Below are 23,221 nucleotides of genomic sequence, written 5' to 3'. Positions count from 1 at the left end.
GGATTCAGAGCAGCCACACTACTGGAGTCACTTGCCTCCACAGCATGGGAATGAAACTGAATATGGAATGAAACTGCAGAAAGAAAATCCACAATTTGCAATGGATTAGGCACAGGTGAATTCAAATTAAAACCTGATGACGGTGTGAGACAAAGTTCAAAGTGGAGAAATCATTTTTTGGAATTGCCTCTTTTTAACAGAATATCACAATGGAATATCAGGCCAAAAGGATATAAAAAATGAAAATAACAAAAACATTTTGGCACATTAAAAACTCACTGCTATATTTTAATGTGAGTTTCCATGGTCTGAGAAAGTGGACTTGTCTACAAAAACTTCTCAAGTTGGCTGCTTGGCCATCCTAAGGACTCCCAGTTGTCCAACACTAACAAGAGTAATGCTTTTCTCAGCTAAATTAGGCAGCTGAAGTGGAGAAAGTTTGGGATACTCAAAAATGAACTTGTGGGGGTAAAGGGTCTGCCAAATTCAATTCTAAGACCAATAATAAAATAAAATAAAATAATCCACATCTAAAAATACACTCAGAGACATCCTGTTTTTCATTCCTTATGGTTTTTGTTTGTTTTGTTTTTTGGTACCTAACTCTGATCACTAGATTCTGGGGTTTTAGTTAAAAAAAATAAAGAGTTGGCAAGCCTTAAAATTTCCTACCCTACCATTAGGAGAGGCTAAAATGCAATAAAGCAGATGTAGGGGTTGACTAGGACCAGTTCTATATCAAACATTTGGAACGTATCTATATTAGGATGAAATAATATTTTTCTCTTGCTAATGAGCAAAACTTGCCTGTTCACTTCCATTGGCTGTATGCCAAGCCCAAGATGATGGTTGATAGTGCTTTTTTTCTTCACCAACGGTACATGACAAGACAACGTAATCACCAACGTAACTTACGATTTGCTTGGATTTTATATGTATTTCAGGCACTGAGGAAAAGAATCAGGTACCACTCATGAAATGACATATCTGTCTATAATGAACACACACTGTATTTGCCATACATAGAGCTATTTATTTGACATGAATAATTTGTAGGCCCGTTTTCTTAATTCTTGCTTGTACTTGCAACCAAGCCTATGTTTGCATCTGAGTGGAGGAAATCCATTACTAGTTAACCTGCCAAGTGTATAAATAGCATCACTTTAGAAGCATCATCATCTAATAATTCTCCCCATCCATAACTTGGAATAATCTTTCTAACACAATAAAAAAGGAACCCAATAAGTCTGATATAATTTTTTTTCTTTCAAAATGTACCCAAAACATTATGTTACTTTCACTGTAAACAAGATAGTATAAAGAAGTATATTCACTAGAAATTCTCCTTAAACACATTCCTTTCTTATAAGATAAGTGCCCCAACTCTTCCTCACAAATTTGTTGAAACACACCACATGGATGTCACTCCCCCTCTCCCAGCTGGAAGCCAAGGAGACAGGGAGGAAGAAAGAGATATGCAGAAAGTCCCCAAAGACAGAAAACATAGGTTGTATTAAACAAATTGACATTTTAACATGAGAGATAAAGACTGGAAGAGCTTACAGAAAACTTAACTTTTGTTCCAGAAATACTAAACATCTATTGTATCTATTTTTGTATTCATGTAATCAGATAATCAGTATATTTCTGATGTTTGTATAAATTTGTCACAACTCATCACAAGGCTGTAAACATATCAGTACAAGGTTGTGCCAGAACAATTTGTGCACAAACTGTTCAAGAAGTTCAGACATTCAATCTTCAGATCCCTATAAAGATCTGCTTATTGTTTTATCCTATTGAGGCGAATGATTTGGGCTATCCCAGGAAACCAAACTCTATATTATATAATATCACATGTTTTGGTGGAATTGCATGTGTTGGTTGGACCTGCCAGAGAAACTGGACAACAATTTTTACAAAACGTTTCCATAGCTGCTTGAACCCGAGTCCTAATCCAATATTCTGTACGCCATATTACAGTACCCTGGTTCATCACCAAACTGATCCAGGGCTACAGTGTATCTGACAATTGCCACTGGTCTGTCCATTTAACACCTTAGAAGCTCCGTCTCTACAGATTTCTACTGTCTCTATAGACACTGTAAAGGTCAGAACAGTTTAAGGAAAGATTTCTATGAACGTTTATTTTTTAAGGAAGTGGGAACTGCTCTCACCTATTTTATACCACAACCTCTTCACTTTTTTCCTTCTCCTTATGCCATTTCTCTCCCTTGCTGAGTGCTGCTATTCCCCCCCCCACTTTGTGATTAAACACCAGTATTAAAGTCATAATCAGCACTTCCAAAATACTTCTACATGATGGTTAAGACCTTAAAAGTCCTAAAAAGCTCCAGCTATCAGAAAGTTTGCATTTCCCTTATGCATCTCTGTAGGCTTCCACCTCTCCAAGGAAGACCCTTCTCTCAGTTCCACTGTCCCCCAATTGCCCAAGGGAAGACTTAAAAAAGGGCCATTTCTGTAGCTGCTGTCAGACAATGGAACTCCTTTCCACAGGATGGTAGATTTTATTTAATTTTATACATTTAAATAAATTTTATACTATCCATCTGGCAACTGAGGCCACTCCGGGGGATTCACAATATAGTAAAACAACAAATAATACTTTAAAGAAAAAGACTATATACTGTATAGTAACAATATGGGAAATCAAATTAAAAATATCAATCTACATAAATAAAATATAAAAATGATTATTTTTTAACAATCAATAGAATTTTTTAAACAATAGACCCCCTTAATCTACTGTCCCTTCCAGCAGGTTAATTGTTTTCTCTTCAGCAAGCTTTGGGCAAGTGAATGGGCTCCAGAATTATATACTGATAAATTTGGCCAGGAACGACACTGCATTCCTTATCAAAATGAGAGTCAGAAGACCTTGCTCGACATAAAAGGAACAACCATCCTCAGTGAGTGCAAAAGCCATCATGGCGTAGTGGTTAGAGTCTTGGCCTACAGCTTGGGAGTTAAACCATGCTATTCAATAGGTGACATTCATCTAAACTCTTTTTCTCAGCCTGACTTACATATCTCAAAGAACTGTTGTTGTGATCAACATGAGCCATGAATATTGTCTTCAACTGATTATAGAAAAACGGAAATTCCAGTGGTGCCTTGCTTTACGATTGCCCCGCATTACAATGACGTTTTTGCAATCGCAAAACAATTGTCTGAATAGGGTTTTTTCGCTTTGCGATGATCGGTTCCCTGCTTCGGGAACCAATTCTTTGTAAAACGACGATTCTCCTACAGCTGATTGGTGGTTTCAAAATGGCCACCAGGAAAATAAAATGGCTCCCTGCTGTTTTCTGGGATGGATTCCTCGCAAGACAGCCACCGAAAATGGCCACCCTATGGAGGATCTTCGCTGGATGGTGAGTTTCCAGCCCATTGGAATGCATTGAAGGGGTTTCAATGTATTTCAATGGGCTTTTTATTTTCGCATTACAACATTTTTGTTCTACAGCGATTTCTCTGGAACGAATTAACATTGTAATGTGAAGCACACTGTAATACTTATAAACTGATATTGTAACTTGTAACTTCGTAGCTTGTAAGTCGCCAAGAGTAGTGCATATACTAATGAGGTGGTATATAAATCCATCAACCATACAAACAAACATGAGCCAGACTGTCTGCATAAACAATCCATCACAGTTGTGTTACGTCCCTCCTGCAGAAAGAAAGGAAGTAGGGATAATCCTGCAAGCTGGATCTCCAACAAACTGAACATTCACACAGATAGTCAAGTTCCACAGCTTAGGAAGTGAAGTTTGTTTTTTCCTTGCCACTCCCAGAATCCCACACATAGCATGGCCAATGCCCATTTAAATCTGGGATTGCCTATATGCTGTTGAAATAGAGTGGGCTTCTGACAATCTTCCACTTCCCATTGCAGCATTTGCTGTGAAACAAATGACTCAGGAAGCAATTGGGGGTGAGTGGGATCAAAATCAGGTTAAATGAAGGGGATGGCATGCTTTTTTTAGTATTAAAAAAAGCTAAAGACCAAAAATTCTTCAATAATCAAAAGATAAGAAAATCTTTATTATGGTTTTGGAATAAAATACAAAAGCAAATGTATCACAAAATTCTGGGGTGGGGTGTCACCATTAGAATCATTTATACAGCCAGCCTTAATGGGCTCAACAAAACTTCACAGGTATCAAGAACTGCTAAAGAAAGACAGGGTGTTAAAGACTAGAGAGGAGTTAGAGGAACAAAAGGTCTTTTAACATTGGTGGATAAGATTACAATTAGACTCGAGATACATAAGAGCTAAACCAATGGGCTTTTATGAAGAACAAACATTTAATAAATTACTGCAAATGATAAAATAAGAATCTCTTAAATATGAAAATGGAAGATGAAGTGGTTAAAATGGGTGCAAAATATTGGTCATGATATTGATCTAGATCATTGGACACAAATTTGGCAAATATTAAGTCTGCACAATCTGTAAATTGCAAAGAAAATGTATATAAAAAGTTTTATAGATGGCATATGACTCCAACGAAACTTTCTAAAATGCATGGGAAACGTTTCTAACAAGTGTTGGAAATGTAAAATACAAGACAGAAATGTAAAATACAATACATGTTTGGCGGACATGTAGGGAAGCAAAAAATTACTGGGGATTAGTGCATGAAATGTTGAAAAAAAATTGGGGTTGCCTTCAGCATTCTCAGGCTTTCCTGCTCTAAATGATTAAAAAAAACATTTGAAAGGTCCCCAAGTCACAAATTGCAGGCTGAAACAGAGTGGCAGCACTACATTTCTCATGTTTATCAATGTTTTCTATTTTAAAAAAGCAGAAAAGCTGTGCTTTTTTCCTTCCTTTCCAGAGTCCCACAACTGCATCCATGTTCCAGCTCTGCCTTGCTTCTATTTATAAAACTATATTGTACTGCACAAAGCTATGGTTTTCCCTGTAGTGATGTATGGAAGCGAGAGCTGGACCATAAAGAAGGCTGACTGCGGAAGAATTGATGCTTTTGAATTGTGGTGCTGGAGGAGACTCTTGAGAGTCCCCTGGACTGCAAGGAGAACAAACCTATCCATTTTGAAGGAAATCAACCCTGAGTGCTCATTGGAAGGACATATCCTGAAGCTGAGGCTCCAATACTTTTGCCATCTCATGAGAAGAGAAGACTCCCTGGAAAAGACCCTGATGTTGGGAAAGCGTGAAGGCAAGAGGAGAAGGGGGATGATAGAGGATGAGATGGTTGGACAGTGTCATCGAAGCGACCAACATGAATTTGTCCAAACTCCGGGAGGCAGTGGAAGACAGGAGGGCCTGGTGTGCTCTAGTCCATGGGGTCACAAAGAGTCGGACACGACTTAACGACTAAACAACATTGTTCTGCGCAAAAAGGAACATATACATCTATAAGCAATTTCACCCAGATAACTAACAAAATTTAATTATAGCATTTTAGTATTTAGAAAATCCATAAAGAAAGAAAACTCTTGAACTCTTACCTTGTAAATGAAATATAGCACTGATTTCTGGCTCAGTTTTAAAAACACAAGCGTAATTCTTTATGTCGTCTTTGTTTATGACATTTATCCTGAAAAGAATACTTCAATAATTAATACTATACAATTGTGGGTTGATCAGATGATCATATGCAAAATTGAACTATTTTACTAAGTAAAAATGGAAAATAATTGCATAGCAATATGAAAGCAAAATTGCTACAATAGTGATATTCCAAATTCATGGAGGCACAACATCCTCTAAAAGGGGTACATTGTGAGGCTAATTCAAATTGACAGTTTAATTAGTTGAGGGCTGAAATATTTTATGAAATGGGTAATCAAAAATCAGATATTACAGGTAGAATTTTCATTGTATCGAGACATACATCTTCCATTAAAATGTTGAAGTCCACCACGACCAAACCGATACAGCAAACAATGTGGATACATGATGGTGTCATGATGGTTGCCACAGCACTGGCTATCAATAGTGTTAAATATCATTATTGTTCAAATAAAGAAAATTGCAATGACATTTGGCACCAAGACAGCCTTCAGCACCAGTACTGGTAGAATAAGATAGGAAAGTCTGCCTCGGTATTTGGGCTCCTGTCTATCTGTTTAATGTCTCTCTTTTGATATTATGTCATGTGGACCGAGAGCTCTAAATGTTACAATTTTTTAAGGAACTCACTAAGTGACTCATTAGATCTTGGGAACCTGGTCAATGTTATAATTAAAGCATGTGTAAATGTATAGCTTGTTTTTGTACTTATTGATTCTTTATCAGATTTGTATTTTTAGGTATCTTTTTCTTGTTTTTTTTGCTTTTCTTTTAATTTTTTTTAAATTATTGGTGCTCTGATCATGGAAGAGATTAGTTGCACTATGCACTATTATAAAACACTGTGTGGTCCTTACCAACCAGGTAGCAAATACAAAGAAATGCTCCCCAGTTCCTTCTAGTAACTATTAGGTATTGCACCAGGTTAGTATTACCAAAGTACAAAAGACATAACTGAAAAGTGCTGCTGATGTCACTTAGAATCGATAAGAGAATGGTATAAAACTTGAAAAAACACTGCCAACATGTCTTGAATCAAATATCAATCAAATGCCTTAAGGTGTCATTAAATGTAACATACTAAAGTAAAAAGGGACAGGATCCTCTTGCTGTAGATGCTTATGGACTGTCTCATCATTTGGCTGGTCTTTCTCAGGTAGCTCAGTCAATCACAGACTTGCTCAAGTCACTGGATGCCCAGGAAATGAGCAATCAGTGTCTGATTGCCTTGCATGTGCTTTTCCCATTGGATTTTGGGCCAGGTGTTGCTGGTTATAACTTTGGGTAGTGTGGGCAGCATATAAATTAAATAAATAAATAAATAAACAAACATGGGTGTCACTTATTAAGCTAAAGGTAATTCTGTAATTTCTACTTACATTACTTGCTATCCAGAAAATAACTAGTTAGAGGTAACTACGTTACCTACAACTAACTACCTCCAAGCTGTGCGCAGACTAATGCTCTTGAGGATGACTTTTCTTCCATCTACAGCCAGTCCTCTTCCTGCTCCCTAGTATCTTAGATAGAATTCCTCTACTAAGCATACTTTTCTTGTTTTTCCTAACCCAGTTTCTTTTGGGATGACTCCCATAACTGGAATACAGAAATTGAAGGATAGGGATTGTTCAGAAAGAACAGAAATGGAGGTGGAGTTGCACTGTATGTTCCTATGCAGAAATATAGGAAGAAGTGATTGGCTGTCCTATTAAGACAATTTGGATCAATGTATTTGGGGTGAAAAACAAAAGGAGCACGGTAGCTGGAGTGTGCTACCAACCGACTGATCAAGGAGAGGATGCAGATGAAACTTTTGAAAAACAAGCTGCAAGCATTTCAAAAAGACACAATGTAGCAGTGATGGGAGATTTCAATTATCCTGATATCTCTTGGGAGGCAAATTCTGCCAAGTATGGCCCTTCCAATAAATTCTTGGCTTGTGTGGTGGATAATTTTCTCCTACAAAAAGTGGATTAAGAAACTAGAGGACTAGTTATCCTTGACTTGATTCTAACCAACAGAGACGACTTGGTGGATGAACTGGTGGTCGACCAGACCAGATGGGTGGGATATAAATCAAATAAATAAATAAGTAAGTTAGTAAGTTAGTAAGTTAGTAAGTTAGTAAGTTAGTTAGTTAGTAAGTAAGTAAGTAAGTAAGTAAGTAAGTAAGTAAGTAAGTAAGTAAGTAAGTAAGTAAGTAAGTAAGTAAGTAAGTAAGTAAGTGGCAGTAAGGAGAACTTTGGGCGAGAGTGGCCATGTTCTACTAGAATTCTTGATTTCAAAGGAAACCAAAGCAGGGTGTAGCCACACATATATGCTACATTTTTTAAAAAATCCTGTTTTAATAAACTTAGGAGAACGATAAGTAAGGTCCCATGGCAGGAGATCCTAACAAGAAAAAGAGTCCAAGAAGAGTGGGAGTTTCTTAAAAAGGACATTTTAAAGGCACAACTAACAATTCCAACAAGGAAAAAAAAGATGGGAGACAGCAAAAAGGCCAGTGTGGCTTCATAAAAAGCTCGGAGAGGACCTGAAAACAAAAAAAGGATACGTATAGGAAGTGGAAAGAAGTCCAGGCCACAAAGGAAAAGTTCAGACAAGTAGCATAAAATTGAAGATATGACATTAGCAAGGTAAAAGCGGAGAATGAGCATAGCTTAGCTAGAGATTCTTAAAACAAAAACAAAAAAACATTCTTCAGGTATCTGGAAGTTGAGTCATGGCAATTGGACTTCTTTCTTGTTAGGCTGAAACGTTTCACTACTCATCCAGGTAGCTTCTTCAGTGTGAGGAGAGTTGACAGGAGATCCCTGATAATTCCTCCACCTTGGTTTCACTTCTTCTGGTCTGAATAGGCTCCTTAGAAGGACAAAGAACTAGGAGTGAGTGACAATCCCACTTCTGCAGTCCTTCTCCACTCACTGTCAGACAAGTAGCATAGACTGAGAATCTTCACAGACATTCTTCAGGTATGTGTGTAGCAAAAGACAAAGAAAAGAAACAGTGGCTCAGCTACTCAATGGAGATGGAAAAATGATAACAGATGACAAAGAAAAGACAGAAGTGCTCAATTCCTATTTTAGCTCTTTCTTTCCCCAAAGGACAGATTATGACCTTCCAGACAAATGTGAAGTGCAAGTGAATCTGGAGATGGATAAACAAATAGTCAAGGAATACCTTATTACCTTGAAGAAGTTCAAATCTCCATGGCCCGATGAACAGCATGCAAGAATATTGAAAGCTGAAGAACTCTCAGAATCATTGTCTTATTATTTTTTTTTTGAAATCATGGGAAATGGGTGAGGTGTCAGAGGATGGGAGGAGGGATAATGTTGTCCGTATTTCCAAAAAGGGCAAAAGGGAGGAACCTGAGAACTACAGACCAGTCAGTCTGACATTAATCCCACATTATAAAGCAGTCACTATGCAAGCACCTAAAAGACAATGCAGTAATAACTAGAAGCCAACGTGAATTTGTCAAGAACAAATCCTGCCAAACTAATTTGATTTCATTTTTTTGAACAGGTCACCTTAGATGTAGTATATCATGATTTCAGCAAAGCTTTTGACAAAGTGCCCCATGGTATTCTGATTAGCAAGGTAACTAGGTGGGGGCTGGATAGAACAACTGTCAGTTGGATACACAGTTGGTTATAGAATCATACTCAGGGGGTGACGATTAATGGCTACTTCTCAAAGTGGGAGGGGGTAACAAGTGGGGTAACCTCAGGACTCAGTCCTGGGCTCTGTGCTCTTAAATATTTTTATTAATGACCTGGATCAGTGAGTGCTAAGAATGCTAATCAAATTTGCAGATGACACAAAATTGGATGGAAGAACCAATACTCTGGAAGACAGAAACAAAATTCAAAATGATCTGGATAGGCTTGAGCAGTGAGCTGAAAACAACAGAATGAAACTTAGCAGGGGTAAGTGCAAAGTACTGCACTAAGGAAAAAGAAACCAAACACACAGTTACAGGATGGGGGGATACCTGGCTCAGTAATACTACAAGCAAAAAGGATCTTGGAGTTGTTGTAAATCACAAGCTGGATATGATCCAACAGTGTGATGTGGCTACAAAAAAGAACAAAAGGCAAATACTAGTTTAGAGTGCATTAATAGAAGTATAATCTCCAAATCGCATGAGGTACTAGTTCCTCTCTATTCAGCACTGGTTAGGCCTCATCATGAGTATTGTGTCTGGACACCACACTTCAAGAAGGACATTGACAAATTGGTACAAGTTCAGAGGAGGGCAACAAAGATAATCAGGAGCCTGGAGACCAAGCCCTATGAGGAAAAACTGAAAGAAATGGACATGTTTAGCCTTGAGAAAAGAAGATTGAGGGGAGGTATGATAGCACTTTTTAAATACTTGAAAGGTAGTCAGTCATACGAAGGAGAGGCAGGATCTGTTCTCATTCATTCCAGACAGAGTGCAGGACATCTAATAATGGGCTCAAGCCACAGAAACCAGATTTAGGCTGAACATCTGGGAAAATCTCTTAACTGTTAGAGCAGTATGATGATGGAACCAATTACTATGGGAGGTAGTGAGTGCTCCAATGCTGAAGGCACACAAGAGAAAATTGGACAACCACCTGTCAGATCTGCTTTGATTTGGATTCCTGCATTAAACAGGGGGTTGGGCTCAATGGCCTTATAGGCCCCTTCCAACTTCATGATTCTATGAATTTGCTTTACATAACGCTACATATTATGAATGAAAAGGGGAAAAACTCCATTTAGGAATGTCACTTTTGAGTATAATTTTTCTGAAACTCGTGTGCTGCATAACTGATGGATAAGAAAGCAAGTCATGCTGATGCATCTCCCTCTTTCACATCCCCTTCACTGCATAGTTCATACACATACACTTCAAATTATGCAGGAGAAAACACATAAAAGCCACTCACTCGTGTTGACTACACCATTTTGTATCTGTTGGATTTCTGCTGATGCTCTCATTTTTTATTTCTTTGTCATCTATCTTCCAAACCACCTCCATTTTTTCCATTTTCATAGCAGAATTAATAACCAAACTACACATAAATTCAAGTCTCGTTGGCTTTTCAAGTATGACATTTTTTGTTACTGAAGCTTCTGTTGGAAATAGTTAAAAGAAAATTGATTAAATTAATGTAACTCTCAATGTGAAAACTCAAACATTCTATGGCTTCTCCTTTCAAAAGAAGCTAGTACTGATGAAACTGACTTGATCAATCTCAAAAAAAAGAACATAAACCTAAAAACATTTTTGCATTGCATCACCTTATTTCAAGTAAGCACTGAAATACATTTCTCTTAGACATTATACTCCACCCATACCACCTTCACCTTTTGATGTTCTTACATTTCATTTCATCCCACTTCTCTCCCTTCGCTTTTCAAAATACATATTCCAGAAATAAATTCTATATATTAAAGAAATCATTACTTTTTTATAATCCTCTTCCTAAATTAATTTCACATCCTAATTTCTCATTAATTGCCATATCCCACATTTCTCTGCACTATTCCTCAATATTAATTTGGCTATCACATTTCCAATTCTTTGCAAATAATAACCTTGTAACTATAGCCCTTATAATAATGAGGTCCTTTTCTCCTCTCTTCAATTGATTAACCATATTCAATAAGGCAGTCAACTGAGACATTTGAATATCTAATCCAGTTCCCTAATTTCTTTAAAAACTTGCCTTCATTCTTTCCTCCTTATTTCAAATAACCACATGCGTAAGCATGTCCCTTTTTTTTTTTTTTTGCACCTCCAACACAGAGATGATAGGTTCTTGTTTAATACATTAATCTTTAGCGGTGTTAAATACCATCTCCACACTACCTTATAACAATTTTCTTTAACCCTTACAGACATATTCTTCATGATTCTTTTGTTCCATATTATACTCCAATAATCTCCTATGATTTCATTTGCCAGATCTTCTTGCCATTAATCTTTTAACCCTATTGTATTTATATATAATTTACATATTTCACATCATTTCTTTTTTAGACTGCTTCTGATTTTAATCTTTTTTCAATAATCATTTCAAATGTTGTCATTTGTCTACCTTCTCCTTTCTTGCTTTTCCATACCGTTGTCCATCTTTCTATTTGAAATATATTTAATCAAGAAATCCCCTTCACCCCTCCTTTTTTATACTAACTCTCCAATCAATCCTTTATCTTATTTAACTCCTTATCCTTTAGTACATTTAAAAATATCTTTTAAAGATTTTCTGGAAAGTTTGTTAGCTCCACCACCTGGGTAAAGATGCAAATTGGTGGACTCAGTCCTCCTCTATAGTTTTTCCAACTTTCTAATGTATTTTTAAAGAAAGGGTTGGCAATCTTCTTAATCTCTTCTCAAATCTTTTCTTTAAATGGAATACACTCTAAATTCTCCTTTCCATACATTTCTATATCTTTCCATATTAAATTTGTACTATTTATTATAATGTCCAGAATATGTCCAAGTTGATGTACTATATAACATCTTTTAATTTGAGTATAATGAGACCTCCTTCTTTTTGTGGTATATACCAGTGCCTCCTATCAATCCTTGCTTGCTTATTGCCATTAAAATGTCTTTATCATACTCTATCATTTTTTTCAGATCTATTTCAGTGATCTTTATCGGAAGCATCCAAAATAAGAAATTGAATTTAGGAATAATTTCCATTTCATATAATGCTACCCTGCCAAATGAAGAAATCTTTTAACTTCTGATAGTCTTATCTGTTCACGTATCTCCCTTTTCAACCTATCCAAATCTCTTTTAACTATATCTTGTAAATTCCACGTGATGTTTATCCCTAAATATTTAATTACACTTTGCAATCTTGCTTCAAATAGGTTTCATTTTCACCTTCTCATCTTCAGAATAATTCAACAGCAAACACTCTAACTTATCCCAGTTTACTTTCAATCCTATTATTTCCTCAACTACTCTCAAATGTGCTCTGATTAGCTCTGTTACGTTCTTAATTATTAATAGTGTGTCATCAAATTTATCTTTATTTTATTTCTGTGCCTTTATTTGTTTATAATTTCTATTTACCTGTGCTAACAATTCTATTATCAGTGTAAATAACTGATCCCTTGTCTCATTCCTTAGCCTAGGGTTACTGATTCAGTTATTCCATCATTTGCTATACCTCTAGCTGCGTTCTGTGAATATAACTGTGGGATTTTCCTGCCTAAAGTGATTACCAAACCCTACGTATTTGATCAACAACTTTAATGTGTCTCGATTTGACAACAAGGTGCCATTATAAATCTTTCAATAATACAGAGGTTACTCAGAAAATGATGAAATCAGAGCTCGGCTGTGTTAAGTGACACAGGTCTTCTTCCCCGTAAGATTTGTGGTTTCTGTCTGACAAAAAGAAAACTCCTGCAACTTCTCAACATGACACAAAAGAGGAATAGAGCTACCTGATTAGACCAAAAGAGGAAACTAGACAAACCGGTTTAGAAAAGATATTCTCTGGCCGTGACCCAGACAGGGGAAGAGAAAAACCAGAGGTCTGGGAGCTAATATCAAATCAACGTTTTCTCTGCAGAAAGCAGAATGCTCCTGAGCTTTTCCATGGCACAGCTACCTGTAGGCAGTACTTTCTAACCGGGAGGTAGTCTTAAATAAATGGTAAAAGATAATTTGCATACCCATCTGACATAAAATATTCTCCTATGACCAAAGATTAAATATCAGTATCAAGACTGAAATGAACAAAAACCTCCCTTAGCTATTTGACCTTTAATATACTTTGAAATTTACCTCTGTAATTGCTTTATGCCTTGACACCTAACCGATAACAGCTAGACATTTGCTGTTTTTTTTAAACAATTCATTAAACTAATGTTCATAATGAAGAAGAAACACATACCATTTATGGTAATATTCTCCCTCATGTAGGGAAATGAAGTCACAGCTGAGTTGACACCTTGCATACTGGTAGGTGGTACTGTTAAACAGAAAAATTGAGACTAGATTAATTTCCACAACAATTTGATATAGCATGCATATAAAAACGTACATACTAGAGATGGGCACAAAATGCTGGTTCGGCCATCAGCCTAACAGGTGTTCTGTAGTTCCGAGCCCCACCTCCTCTGGCAGGCGCCCACTCAGATGCAGCATCCATAGGAGGCGGGGCAAGAAAGCTGGAGTGCTGCCTCTGAGTAGGTGCCCACTGGAAGAGGTGGGGCTCAGAACTGCAGAACACCTGTTGGGCCAATGATCAAAGCAGCATGAACCACCATTTCATGTCCATCTCTACATACTTCCCTTCTTGTCATAGGTGGCTAGTGAATCAGGCAGCCACCTCCTTTATGGAGATGGGGTGGTAATATGTATGTATAAGACACTTTTTTCCTAAAATCATCACTAAAATTGAGGGGCAATAGCTGAGGAGATAGCTGAGGAGAGAACAAAACAGCACATATCTTGCCTCTGTAAACAGGCCTCCTCCAATCACGAGGCTTAGCTTCCTCCAATCACGAGTGTTTTATTTATTTATTTATTTGATTTCTATCCCGCCCATCTGGTCTATACGACCACTCTATATGGAACTGACGTCAGCTGATGCTGAACAAACCAATTGGAACACACCTCATTGGAGGTGGAGCATGTAGGCTCAGATTTAACAGGGACTCGTAATATCTGATGTTCTGAGCCCAGAGGCTGAATACTCAAAGCTACGTTTTCTTAATTTTGGGTTAGAAAAGGGGGGGGATGAGACTTATAAACAGGGGAATGTTATAAAAGGAAAAACATGGTACTTAAATTATTTCACCTGTTTGCTCTAGTTGTATCTCACTTGAGATCCTGCAACACAGGGCAGGATGTAAATATTCCACATAAATAAAAACACTTTACTAAGATGAAGTTGTAATTGAAAATACATCTCATGTTTGCTTCCACCCTCACAACATAGATTTCAAGCCAGCCCAGGAAAATAAAAATGGGAGGAACACAACAACCCCCCTGGGGGTTTGTTTAAATGTTACAAGACCTACAAGGTGCTAAACCTAATAGGAGGATTGCTCTTGAGAAGTTCAGACTAAAATCATGAAGTTGACCTTAAGAGTCACCTTCCTTTTCCATTAGGTCTGGTGACTTCCTGGTGTTCAATCAGTGGCTGTTATGCTGTTTCCCATCATGGATATACTGCTAGCACATCTACATTTTGCCTTTAACACATACATCTGTATATATATTTTTCCTCTTGAGAAGAACCCCTAACTGTAAAATGTGGGGGACGAATGCCCAGACGGCAGCAATTGAGGCCAGATGCCACTTGTCATTATCCACATGTTCAACGAATGTATGGAGGAACCAGTCATATCTGAAGCGATCCATTTCTGTGTGGCAAATGATGATACCCAAGCTCAAATCCACATCCAGCTGTCATCCTCACTGCTCTTGGAATGCAACTCCACTACATAATCACAATGGTTTCAAATTGCTTTAATGGCCATAACTCCATTCTGTGGAATATTCACAATTTGTAGTTTGGTGAGGTATTGAGAACTCTGTGCTCCAGCACAAAATTCAAAGTACTTTACCAGTATTGCAAAGACCAGAATTCTATAAAATGGTGCCATGAGTGGTATCAAACTGCTCTCTGTGTGTACAGTAGACATACTCCTAGTAGAAACCACCTCACATAATTGTTATGAGGAAAATACAAGCAGTGGGGGCAAACATATTACACAGAAGCATGGTGGGCTCTTTCCCGCTTCCTGCCTGCTTGTGTTTCCTTCTCCCAAACTGGCTCCTTATGTGAAAAAGGCTGCACATGCTATATGCAATACTCACTTACCCACATGTTTTATTTGGCGTTGTATGCACATTATCATAGTTAGAAGGCATTGCAAAGAAGATTTTGTTCCTGTGACAATTTATTTAATTAATTCATTTATATATTTCGTTTCATTTGTATCCTCTCTCTCTCAGTGCACTGACCCAAGGTGGTTCGTAACACATAATGGACGATTACATCTGCCAGCATAAGTGCAATGGTGTAAATTTCCAGTTGTAAATTGCCATCAACAAAGCAGACACTGTTTACCTTTCGCACTAAACACCACTGTCACACAACTGGAACACAACAGAAAATACGAGCATGGTCTCCTTAAAAAATGGCAGTTCACCACTGCAGTTTATGCTGCTGAACTTTACAGTGACATGTATAACGAATGGAATTTTGGACAAGTTATACCCCTAAAACATTAAAGGATGGTTGATTTAATTTGCTTTAAAATGCATCAGAAAGCAATAAAAACTGCAGTATTCCCTATTACCTCAACAGCCTATTCAGTTGCCAAAAGCCTGCCTACGTAAAATGAAAACATTATTTAGTTGTTGTGGACTGTTTGGGCTATTTGACCATGTTCCAAAGGTTATTCTTCCCAATGTTTTGCCAGTTTCTGTGGCCGGCATCTTCAGAGGACAGGAGTCAGAACTCTGTCTGTGCACTGTGATTGATGGTGTCATTAGCTGGTCTTTTGTGTGCAGTGATCTTGCAGGGGAAACTGCTTCTTTTAAGATTGATTTTTGAATACTGTGTGGATTGTTGTCTTTAAAAGCTCCTCCTTTCCTGTAGGTGAAATTTAAATGCCGGACAGCATAGAGGACAAATTCTTTTAGGCAAGGGTTTAAAGGCCATTGTTTGTTGGAAACCTTGGCCGATGGTTTCACAAGGGGAAGAGGAACCCAATTGAGCTTCAAAGGTGCCCAATGGGTTGAAGAAAAGAGCTTCTGAACTTCAGAGGCACCCTGCCTGCTCCACAGCAAAGCAGCCATTTCCTGTTTCTTCACCACAGCCAATGAGACCCTTCCAAAACTTTCACAAACAGCTGTGAAAGAAACAGTTCCGTTTCATGGCAGGAAACTGGTTCAGGAAGCCTTTCTATGCTGAGAAGCCTTTCTATGCTGAGAAGGAAACATCTGAAACGTTTCCTAAGTGTCACGCAGGGCTCGGTTACACGACAGGCAAAAACCATTCAGCTCTCCTTGCACTTGATCACTTCTGTGAAATTGCTGAAGACTCAAAATGGGACCAAAGGACAAAGCCTGTGGACTAACACATTGGCAATTGAAAAGGATGTGTTTCATCCCAGGAGAGAGCTCAGAATTGTGGAACATTTTCATTTGCTTCAGCAGTGGATCCCAAACTTGATTCCCCAGATGTTCTTGGGCTAAAATTCCCAGAAGCCTTCACCACTAGCTGCACTGGCCAGGATTTCTGGGATTCCTGGCAGTTGCAATCCAAGAACTTCTGAATCAGGAACCGAAGGCGAGGAACCGTGGTGCTAGCGTATATTTATGTATACGTATGCAAATTAAGAAACCAAAGCTGTAATTCAAATAGAAGTATAATGCATCTCTCCAAAGTGAAGAAGAGGATGACCAAAAAATATATAGCCTAAAAATTAGTAAGCCCATCAATACTTGAAAACTGTGATAATACTGTTGAGTATATAGTTACTCCTAAATTGTGTAACTGTAAAAGATAGTAATAACAAACCATTATGCTACTGTTATTGGCAATATCATTTAATTAAAACAAACAACAACAATAATAATTCATAGTGGTTTATATATCTGGCTGTGGAACTGAAGGCTGGCAGTTAAATTCCCCACTGTGCCTGCTTGACAGGGCCTGGACTCAAAGATCCATAGAGTCCCTTCCACCTCTGCAGTTCTAAGATTATTATTATAGTTCTGTGTTAATGAAAATCCTGAGTCTTGCCAGTGGTACACATACTGCTGCTTGAAAACCACTGGAATAGAGGCTGCTTCCAAACTGAGGATACTCCTCTAAAAAGTAGGATACATTTTTGTTCTTGTGTATCTAGAGCATATAAAGCAGCTATGTAAGACTCACACATCTTCCGCTTACTGTGTTCTCCAAACCATCTAAGGAACCCTCCATACCCTCTCAATTATTATTTTTTTGGGCACAAGGAAGACAGAGAGAAGCAAAGCAGTCTGGTTCATTCCTTGAGGGCATGTGGTGGCCTAGAGGCCTCCAAGCCAATGAGTTTCCAAGTCATACATCTTGCTTTTCTCCATTTTCTTTTTTTAAATTTTTTTAAATTAACTAAAACATAAAATACACAAACCAAAATACACAAACAAAAATACACAATAAAATACACAAACCAAAATACAATTTAACTGTATTTAACTTCCCCACCACCATAGATGGGACCTCTTGCAATAATCCTCTTCCTCCTCCATCTATATTCTTCCTCTCCTTTTATTGTTCTCTTCTCCAGAATTGCATTGATTCTTGATTTGGAGCTTTCCCCTTTTCTCTTATTAGTACATATTTCATGAATCTGCCCCACAATTCATAAAAAATATTCTTTTTCAGCTCTCCTTTCTTATCCTTTAGCTCACTGGTTCTTAACCTTGAGTTACTCAGGAGTTTTGGACTGCAACTCCCAGAAGCCTTCACCACCAACTGTCCTGACTGGGGTTTCTGGGAGTTGCAGTTCAAAAGCATCCGAGTAACAAAGGTTAAGAACCACCGCTTTAGCTTAAAAGTTAATTTATCAATTATGGCTATATTCCATATTTCATTATACCATTCATCCATTTGAAATTCAGATTTTGATTTCCATTGCATAGCTATTATGAATCTCACTGCTGTTAATAAATTAGTTATCAATTCTTTAATCATCTTATCATATTCCACATTCTCAAATATTGATAACAAAGCAATCTCAGGATTCAATTCTATGTCTTTTCCACATATATTAATTCTTTAAACATTTGTTTCCAAAATCTTCAATTTTTTCACATTCCCAGCACATATGAAAGTAGTTTCTCTACATTTTCATAAATGGAGGGAAGGAGGGCGTGGTGGTTATGTGCCTGTCCTTCATAGAAATGGGGGATGAACTGCACCCTTAAGAATTTTGCTACGTGCAGTTTTTAATTCACGAAGCGCTGCAACCCTTGTTGTTTTCCAAACAAAATATTAATCACAGAAGAAGTCACCTGAAGTGATAAATGCGTGCCCATCAACACATAAGGTCTGTGCTTCTCACCGCATGAATGGCAATGGTCTTTCAAACAAAGCTCACAATTCAGCATTCCTTAAGTTTATCTTTCTCTTCTCAGAATTAAATTACCTTGACAGGGGTGGGAAACCTGTAAGTCTTCCAGTTCTTGTTGCTGGATTCACAATAAGAATAGCTATGCTCAAATAGAACAAAAGCCTTTCTAGTTCATCAATCACTTCGTACAGTATCAAACTAGATACCTATCAGAAGCTCACAACCTGTACATGAAGAGAAAAAAAAAGGAATTTTAATTCTTACCTGAGGTGTGTGGTTCTGTAGGTGAATCTGCATCAGTGACTGAAATGTCTTGGGTATTTTGTGTTCCCATTGCTGTTTTTAAAAGCAGAGAGTAAGAGTATTTTAGTTCCAACAATATAAATAACCTAAGTGTGAATATTATTCCTAACTTGGCCGGATAGCTCAGTTAGGTTTCAGAACTAAATCTTATTCTCCACTGTTCTACCTAGGAGAAGAGCCAGGCCTATGGGTAAACTGCCCAGTCCCAAGGTGTCACTAGAAGAACACTTCTGTGTATTCTCTACCTAGGAAACCCTCTTGATAAGTCAGAATCGACTTGATGGTACATAATTATTTTTATTTATTATTCTTTCAAATTGTAAAATTTCGAGGAATCCTGTGAACAGAATGGTAACCAAATCTCCAAACTCTCTGATGAAAAGTTATATACAATGGGTACCACTTGAGCCTGCAGTGAACTGATTTGGATGTTAGATGCAGAAAATAGGAATCCAGTTATTGTGTCAAAGTCAAATGTATGACACTTGAACAAAATCCTCAGGGCACTACAGTGGGGTCTTGACTTGAGAACTTAATCCGTATTGGAAGGCGGTTCTCAAGTCAAAAAGTCTGTAGGTCAAGTCTCCATTGACCTACAGTACATTGAAAACCGATTAATCCTGTAACAGGCTGTTTTTGTTCCATTTTGGTTTTTTTCTGGTCTGTAAGTCAATTCTCAGGCTGCAAGTCAAACCTAAATTTTGCAGCCAGAGAAGTCTGTAACTCAAAAAGTCTGTAAGTCAAGCCGTCTGTAAGTCAAGGGTCCACTGTACATGATTTATAATACTCTCTGGTAGTTTGTGTCTGTGATGGTCCATAATAACTGGCATTTCTCCCTAGGTAGACTTTAATTCCAGTGAGAGGTCAGATAATCTTATCAATCACATCACAGTTAATCTGGGTATCAAGATATTAATTGTTTGATAGTTTAAATGCTTTGTTTCTCTTCACAGGATAAGAATAATCATTGTTTACTTAAGGTGACGTAAATCTTTCTGTAGTCAGCCACATCTAATAACATCAGCTGGCTTATTGTACAAACATATGCGAAAGAATAAAATCCAAAATTATTTAAAACATGTAACTTGGAAGTTACAGGCACTCTAACTTCAGGTACTGTATACAGAAAATCCAATCATGAAACTTGTGCAGGTGTAAATTCTTTGATATAAATCTATTTTTGCAGGTAAGAAACAAATGCTTATGAATATATGAAGATTAAACTTCAGTTGCAGGCAAGTCCTTAAATCAGAATTATATATTTCAATTATAAGCTTGTAGATGGCAGAGTTATAAGCCAGAACTTAAATCACACTTCAAGTAAAAAAATACAGGAACTTTTAGCCTTAAAAAGGCACACTGAAAAAGTAGAAAGAACACCTCTCAAATGCACCATTACTTTGAAAAGCAAAATTCATTATGATTATTTATAACCTTTGGATATTACACACATGAAAAATGTTATTGAACTTGTGCTGGCAGAGCAAATCAACATTTGATAAGGCAATTCTAAAAATGGGGGCAGCCCCATTCAAAAAGTTTACAACTTTTAAACTGGGCTTCAGATCAGCATCAAATCTGGCACAGTTGTAGCAGGCAGTCTGTTCTCACTCTCTACCAAATTTGAGGGAGTTCTGGACAAAGAGTTTTTGACTTACGATTTTTCTTAAGTACAACTGTTTTACTACACCTCTCAGAATGTGTATTCTAAAAGCCTCAGATTTAAAACAGATTACATATTTTTAAAAGACCAATCCTGTTTATCTTGAAAGACACCTGTTGAACCCACTGCTATTTTAAATTAGGAAATCCAGGGACTAAAATATTGATCCTCAAAAAAGGCCTTTCAAAAGTGAAAAACAGCCCTGATGATTGATTTGTTTTTGGGTGAAAAACAGTAAACTGATGAAAAGAGAAGTCATATGCAGCCATTTTCCCTTGCTTGGTGTCTATTTGTGGACGGCAGCAAAGACAGGAGGGTCTTTTGTAGACCTGTGGTTCCCAACCTTGGATAACTCAGGTGTTCTTGGACTGCAATTCCCAGAAGTCTTCACCACCAGCTGTAGTTTCTGGGAATTGAAGGCCAAGAACACCTGGGTTTGCGAAAGTTGGGAACGACTGCTGTGGACCATCCTGACAGCTGACGTGGGTGTTGTTCAACATTCAGGCTACTACGTATTCTCAAAGGCTTTCGCAGCCAGGATCTGATGGTGGTTGTAGGTTTTTCAGGCTGTCTGGCCGTGTTCTTGAGGTTGTTCTTCCTAACGTTTTGGAAGTCTCTGTGGCCAGCATCTTCAGAGGACGTCAGATCTCTGTCTGTGCTCTGGTGCAGTTTATGGGATAGTTGGGTATTTATAGCTGTGGGATCCTACAGCCACAGAGACTGGCGAAACGTTAGGAAGAAACACCTCAAGAACACGGCGAGACAGCCCGAAAAACCTACAACAACTATTCAGACAACTCTTTGCTGTGCAAAGGCTGGCATCCTTTTTCTTGCTGGCAATGCAGGAACATAGTGGGCCATTTCCTGGCATTTTGAAATCATGTATACAGAAGCATAGCATTCCACATTCATAAACTGGAGGGTTTTTTTTCTTTTTTAAGAACTGAATTAAGTTCTCTAATTGCCCGCACCTAGCCCAACTGTGTCCCTGACCAGGAATCTGCCAATATGCATCTATGCAGGAAAACCCATGTCAGATGCCTCTCAGTCTTGCTTGTGTGTTACCTACTTCTGGTAATGAAGTCAATTGATGTGTACTGACTCACATTCTTGTGTATTTTTAAACCATCTGAACATTGGGTTCATTGAGATAACCATGTACATATCCATACACGTGGCTGAAAGTCTTGATCGTGGTTAAAACAGAAATTCCAATTTATTTATCTTTTGCAAGCAACAAAAGTAGTTTTTCCATCAAAGTGGGGATATACTGTTTCCCCGAAAATAAGACAGGATTTTATATTATTTTTTGCTCCAAAAACGCATTAGGGTTTATTTTCAGGGGATATTTTATTTTACAGTCATGCCATCTTCTTTTGGTTGCTGCACAATAGTGGAGGGCAGGGTTTCACTTAACTGGGGCTTATTTTTGGGGTAGGGCTTATATTACGAGCATCCTGAAAAATCATCGTTGTTTAGTCATTTAGTCGTGTCCGACTCTTCGTGACCCCATGGACCACAGCACGCCAGGCCCTCCTATCTTTTACTGCCTCCCGGAGTTGTGTCAAATTCATTTTGGTTGCTTCGATGACACTGTCCAGCCATCTCATCCTCTGTCGTCCCCTTCTCCTCTTGCCATCACACTTTCCCAACATCAGGGTCTTTTCCAGGGAGTCTTCTCTTCTCATTAGATGGCCAAAGTACTGGAGCCTCAGCTTCAGGATCTGTCCTTCCAGTGAGCACTCAGGGTTGATTTCCTTTAGAATTGATAGGTTTGTTCTCCTTGCAGTCCAGGGGACTATCAAGAGCCTCCTCCAGCACCACAATTCAAAGGCATCAATTCGTCGGCGGTCTGCTTTCTTTATGGTCCAGCTCTCACTTCCATACATCACAACAGGAAAAACCATGAAAAATCATACTAAGTTAGGTCTTATTTTCAGGGAAACAGGGTAGTACTATTCTAATGGTTTTACTCTGGTAAAAGACCATATCCTTTTTTTCTATGGGGAAAAAGTACATTCTGATTCTCCTGAAGAACCATATCCTTTTACATGTATATTGCTAGCCTGTTGAAACTAGCTGCTTGCCCTGTGGAAGCCTGTAACAGGCATTAAGTGTATTGCTATCCAAACCTCACTGCTGAATGCAAAACATATTTCTAGGGCTACAGATATATATACATCAACAAAGTATTAAAATGATTAGGGGGAGGAGGATATATATATCCTCCTCCCCCTAATCATTTTAATACTTTGTTGTTGTTATGTGTCAGTTGCTTCCAATTTATCATGATCCCATGAATGACTGATCTCCAAAATGCCCTATGCTCAGCTTTTGCAATCTCAAAGCTGTGACTTCCTTTAGGGAGTCAGCCCATCTCAGATTTGGTCTTCCTCTTTTCCTGCTGCGTTCTACCTTTCCCAGCATTATTCTCTTTTCCAGAGAATCCTGCCTTCTCATGTGCTGAAATTAGGACAGCCTCAAAATATGAAGCTCATCTACGCATCTGTTTGAGTCCTAGGGGGAAGATAAACAACATCTTCATTCCAGGGACTTTAGATAATTAAATGCATCATGGCAGGTTTATGACATCCTAACCCAGAACGCAG

At 38.0% G+C, this 23,221-nt stretch overlaps 1 protein-coding gene across 1 annotated transcript in view; it reads right to left on the bottom strand.

Annotated features, from left to right (window-relative positions):
- The window catches only part of EMB (embigin), a 50,969-nt gene that overhangs the window by 5,538 nt on the left and 22,210 nt on the right, over positions 1-23,221 (bottom strand). The window contains exons 2-6 of the mRNA XM_072992778.2: positions 18,911-18,982; positions 13,462-13,539; positions 10,489-10,675; positions 5,503-5,591; positions 808-947 (exon numbers count right to left, since the gene is read on the bottom strand). Coding sequence (XP_072848879.2) covers positions 808-947; positions 5,503-5,591; positions 10,489-10,675; positions 13,462-13,539; positions 18,911-18,982 — 566 coding nt within the window. The remainder of the gene's footprint in view (positions 1-807; positions 948-5,502; positions 5,592-10,488; positions 10,676-13,461; positions 13,540-18,910; positions 18,983-23,221) is intronic.

The sequence above is a fragment of the Pogona vitticeps genome, chromosome 2 (genome assembly GCF_051106095.1).
Source record: "Pogona vitticeps strain Pit_001003342236 chromosome 2, PviZW2.1, whole genome shotgun sequence".
Taxonomy (NCBI): domain Eukaryota; kingdom Metazoa; phylum Chordata; class Lepidosauria; order Squamata; family Agamidae; genus Pogona; species Pogona vitticeps.
Note: the sequence above shows the minus strand (reverse complement) of the source record. Positions and strands in the feature narration are given on the sequence as shown.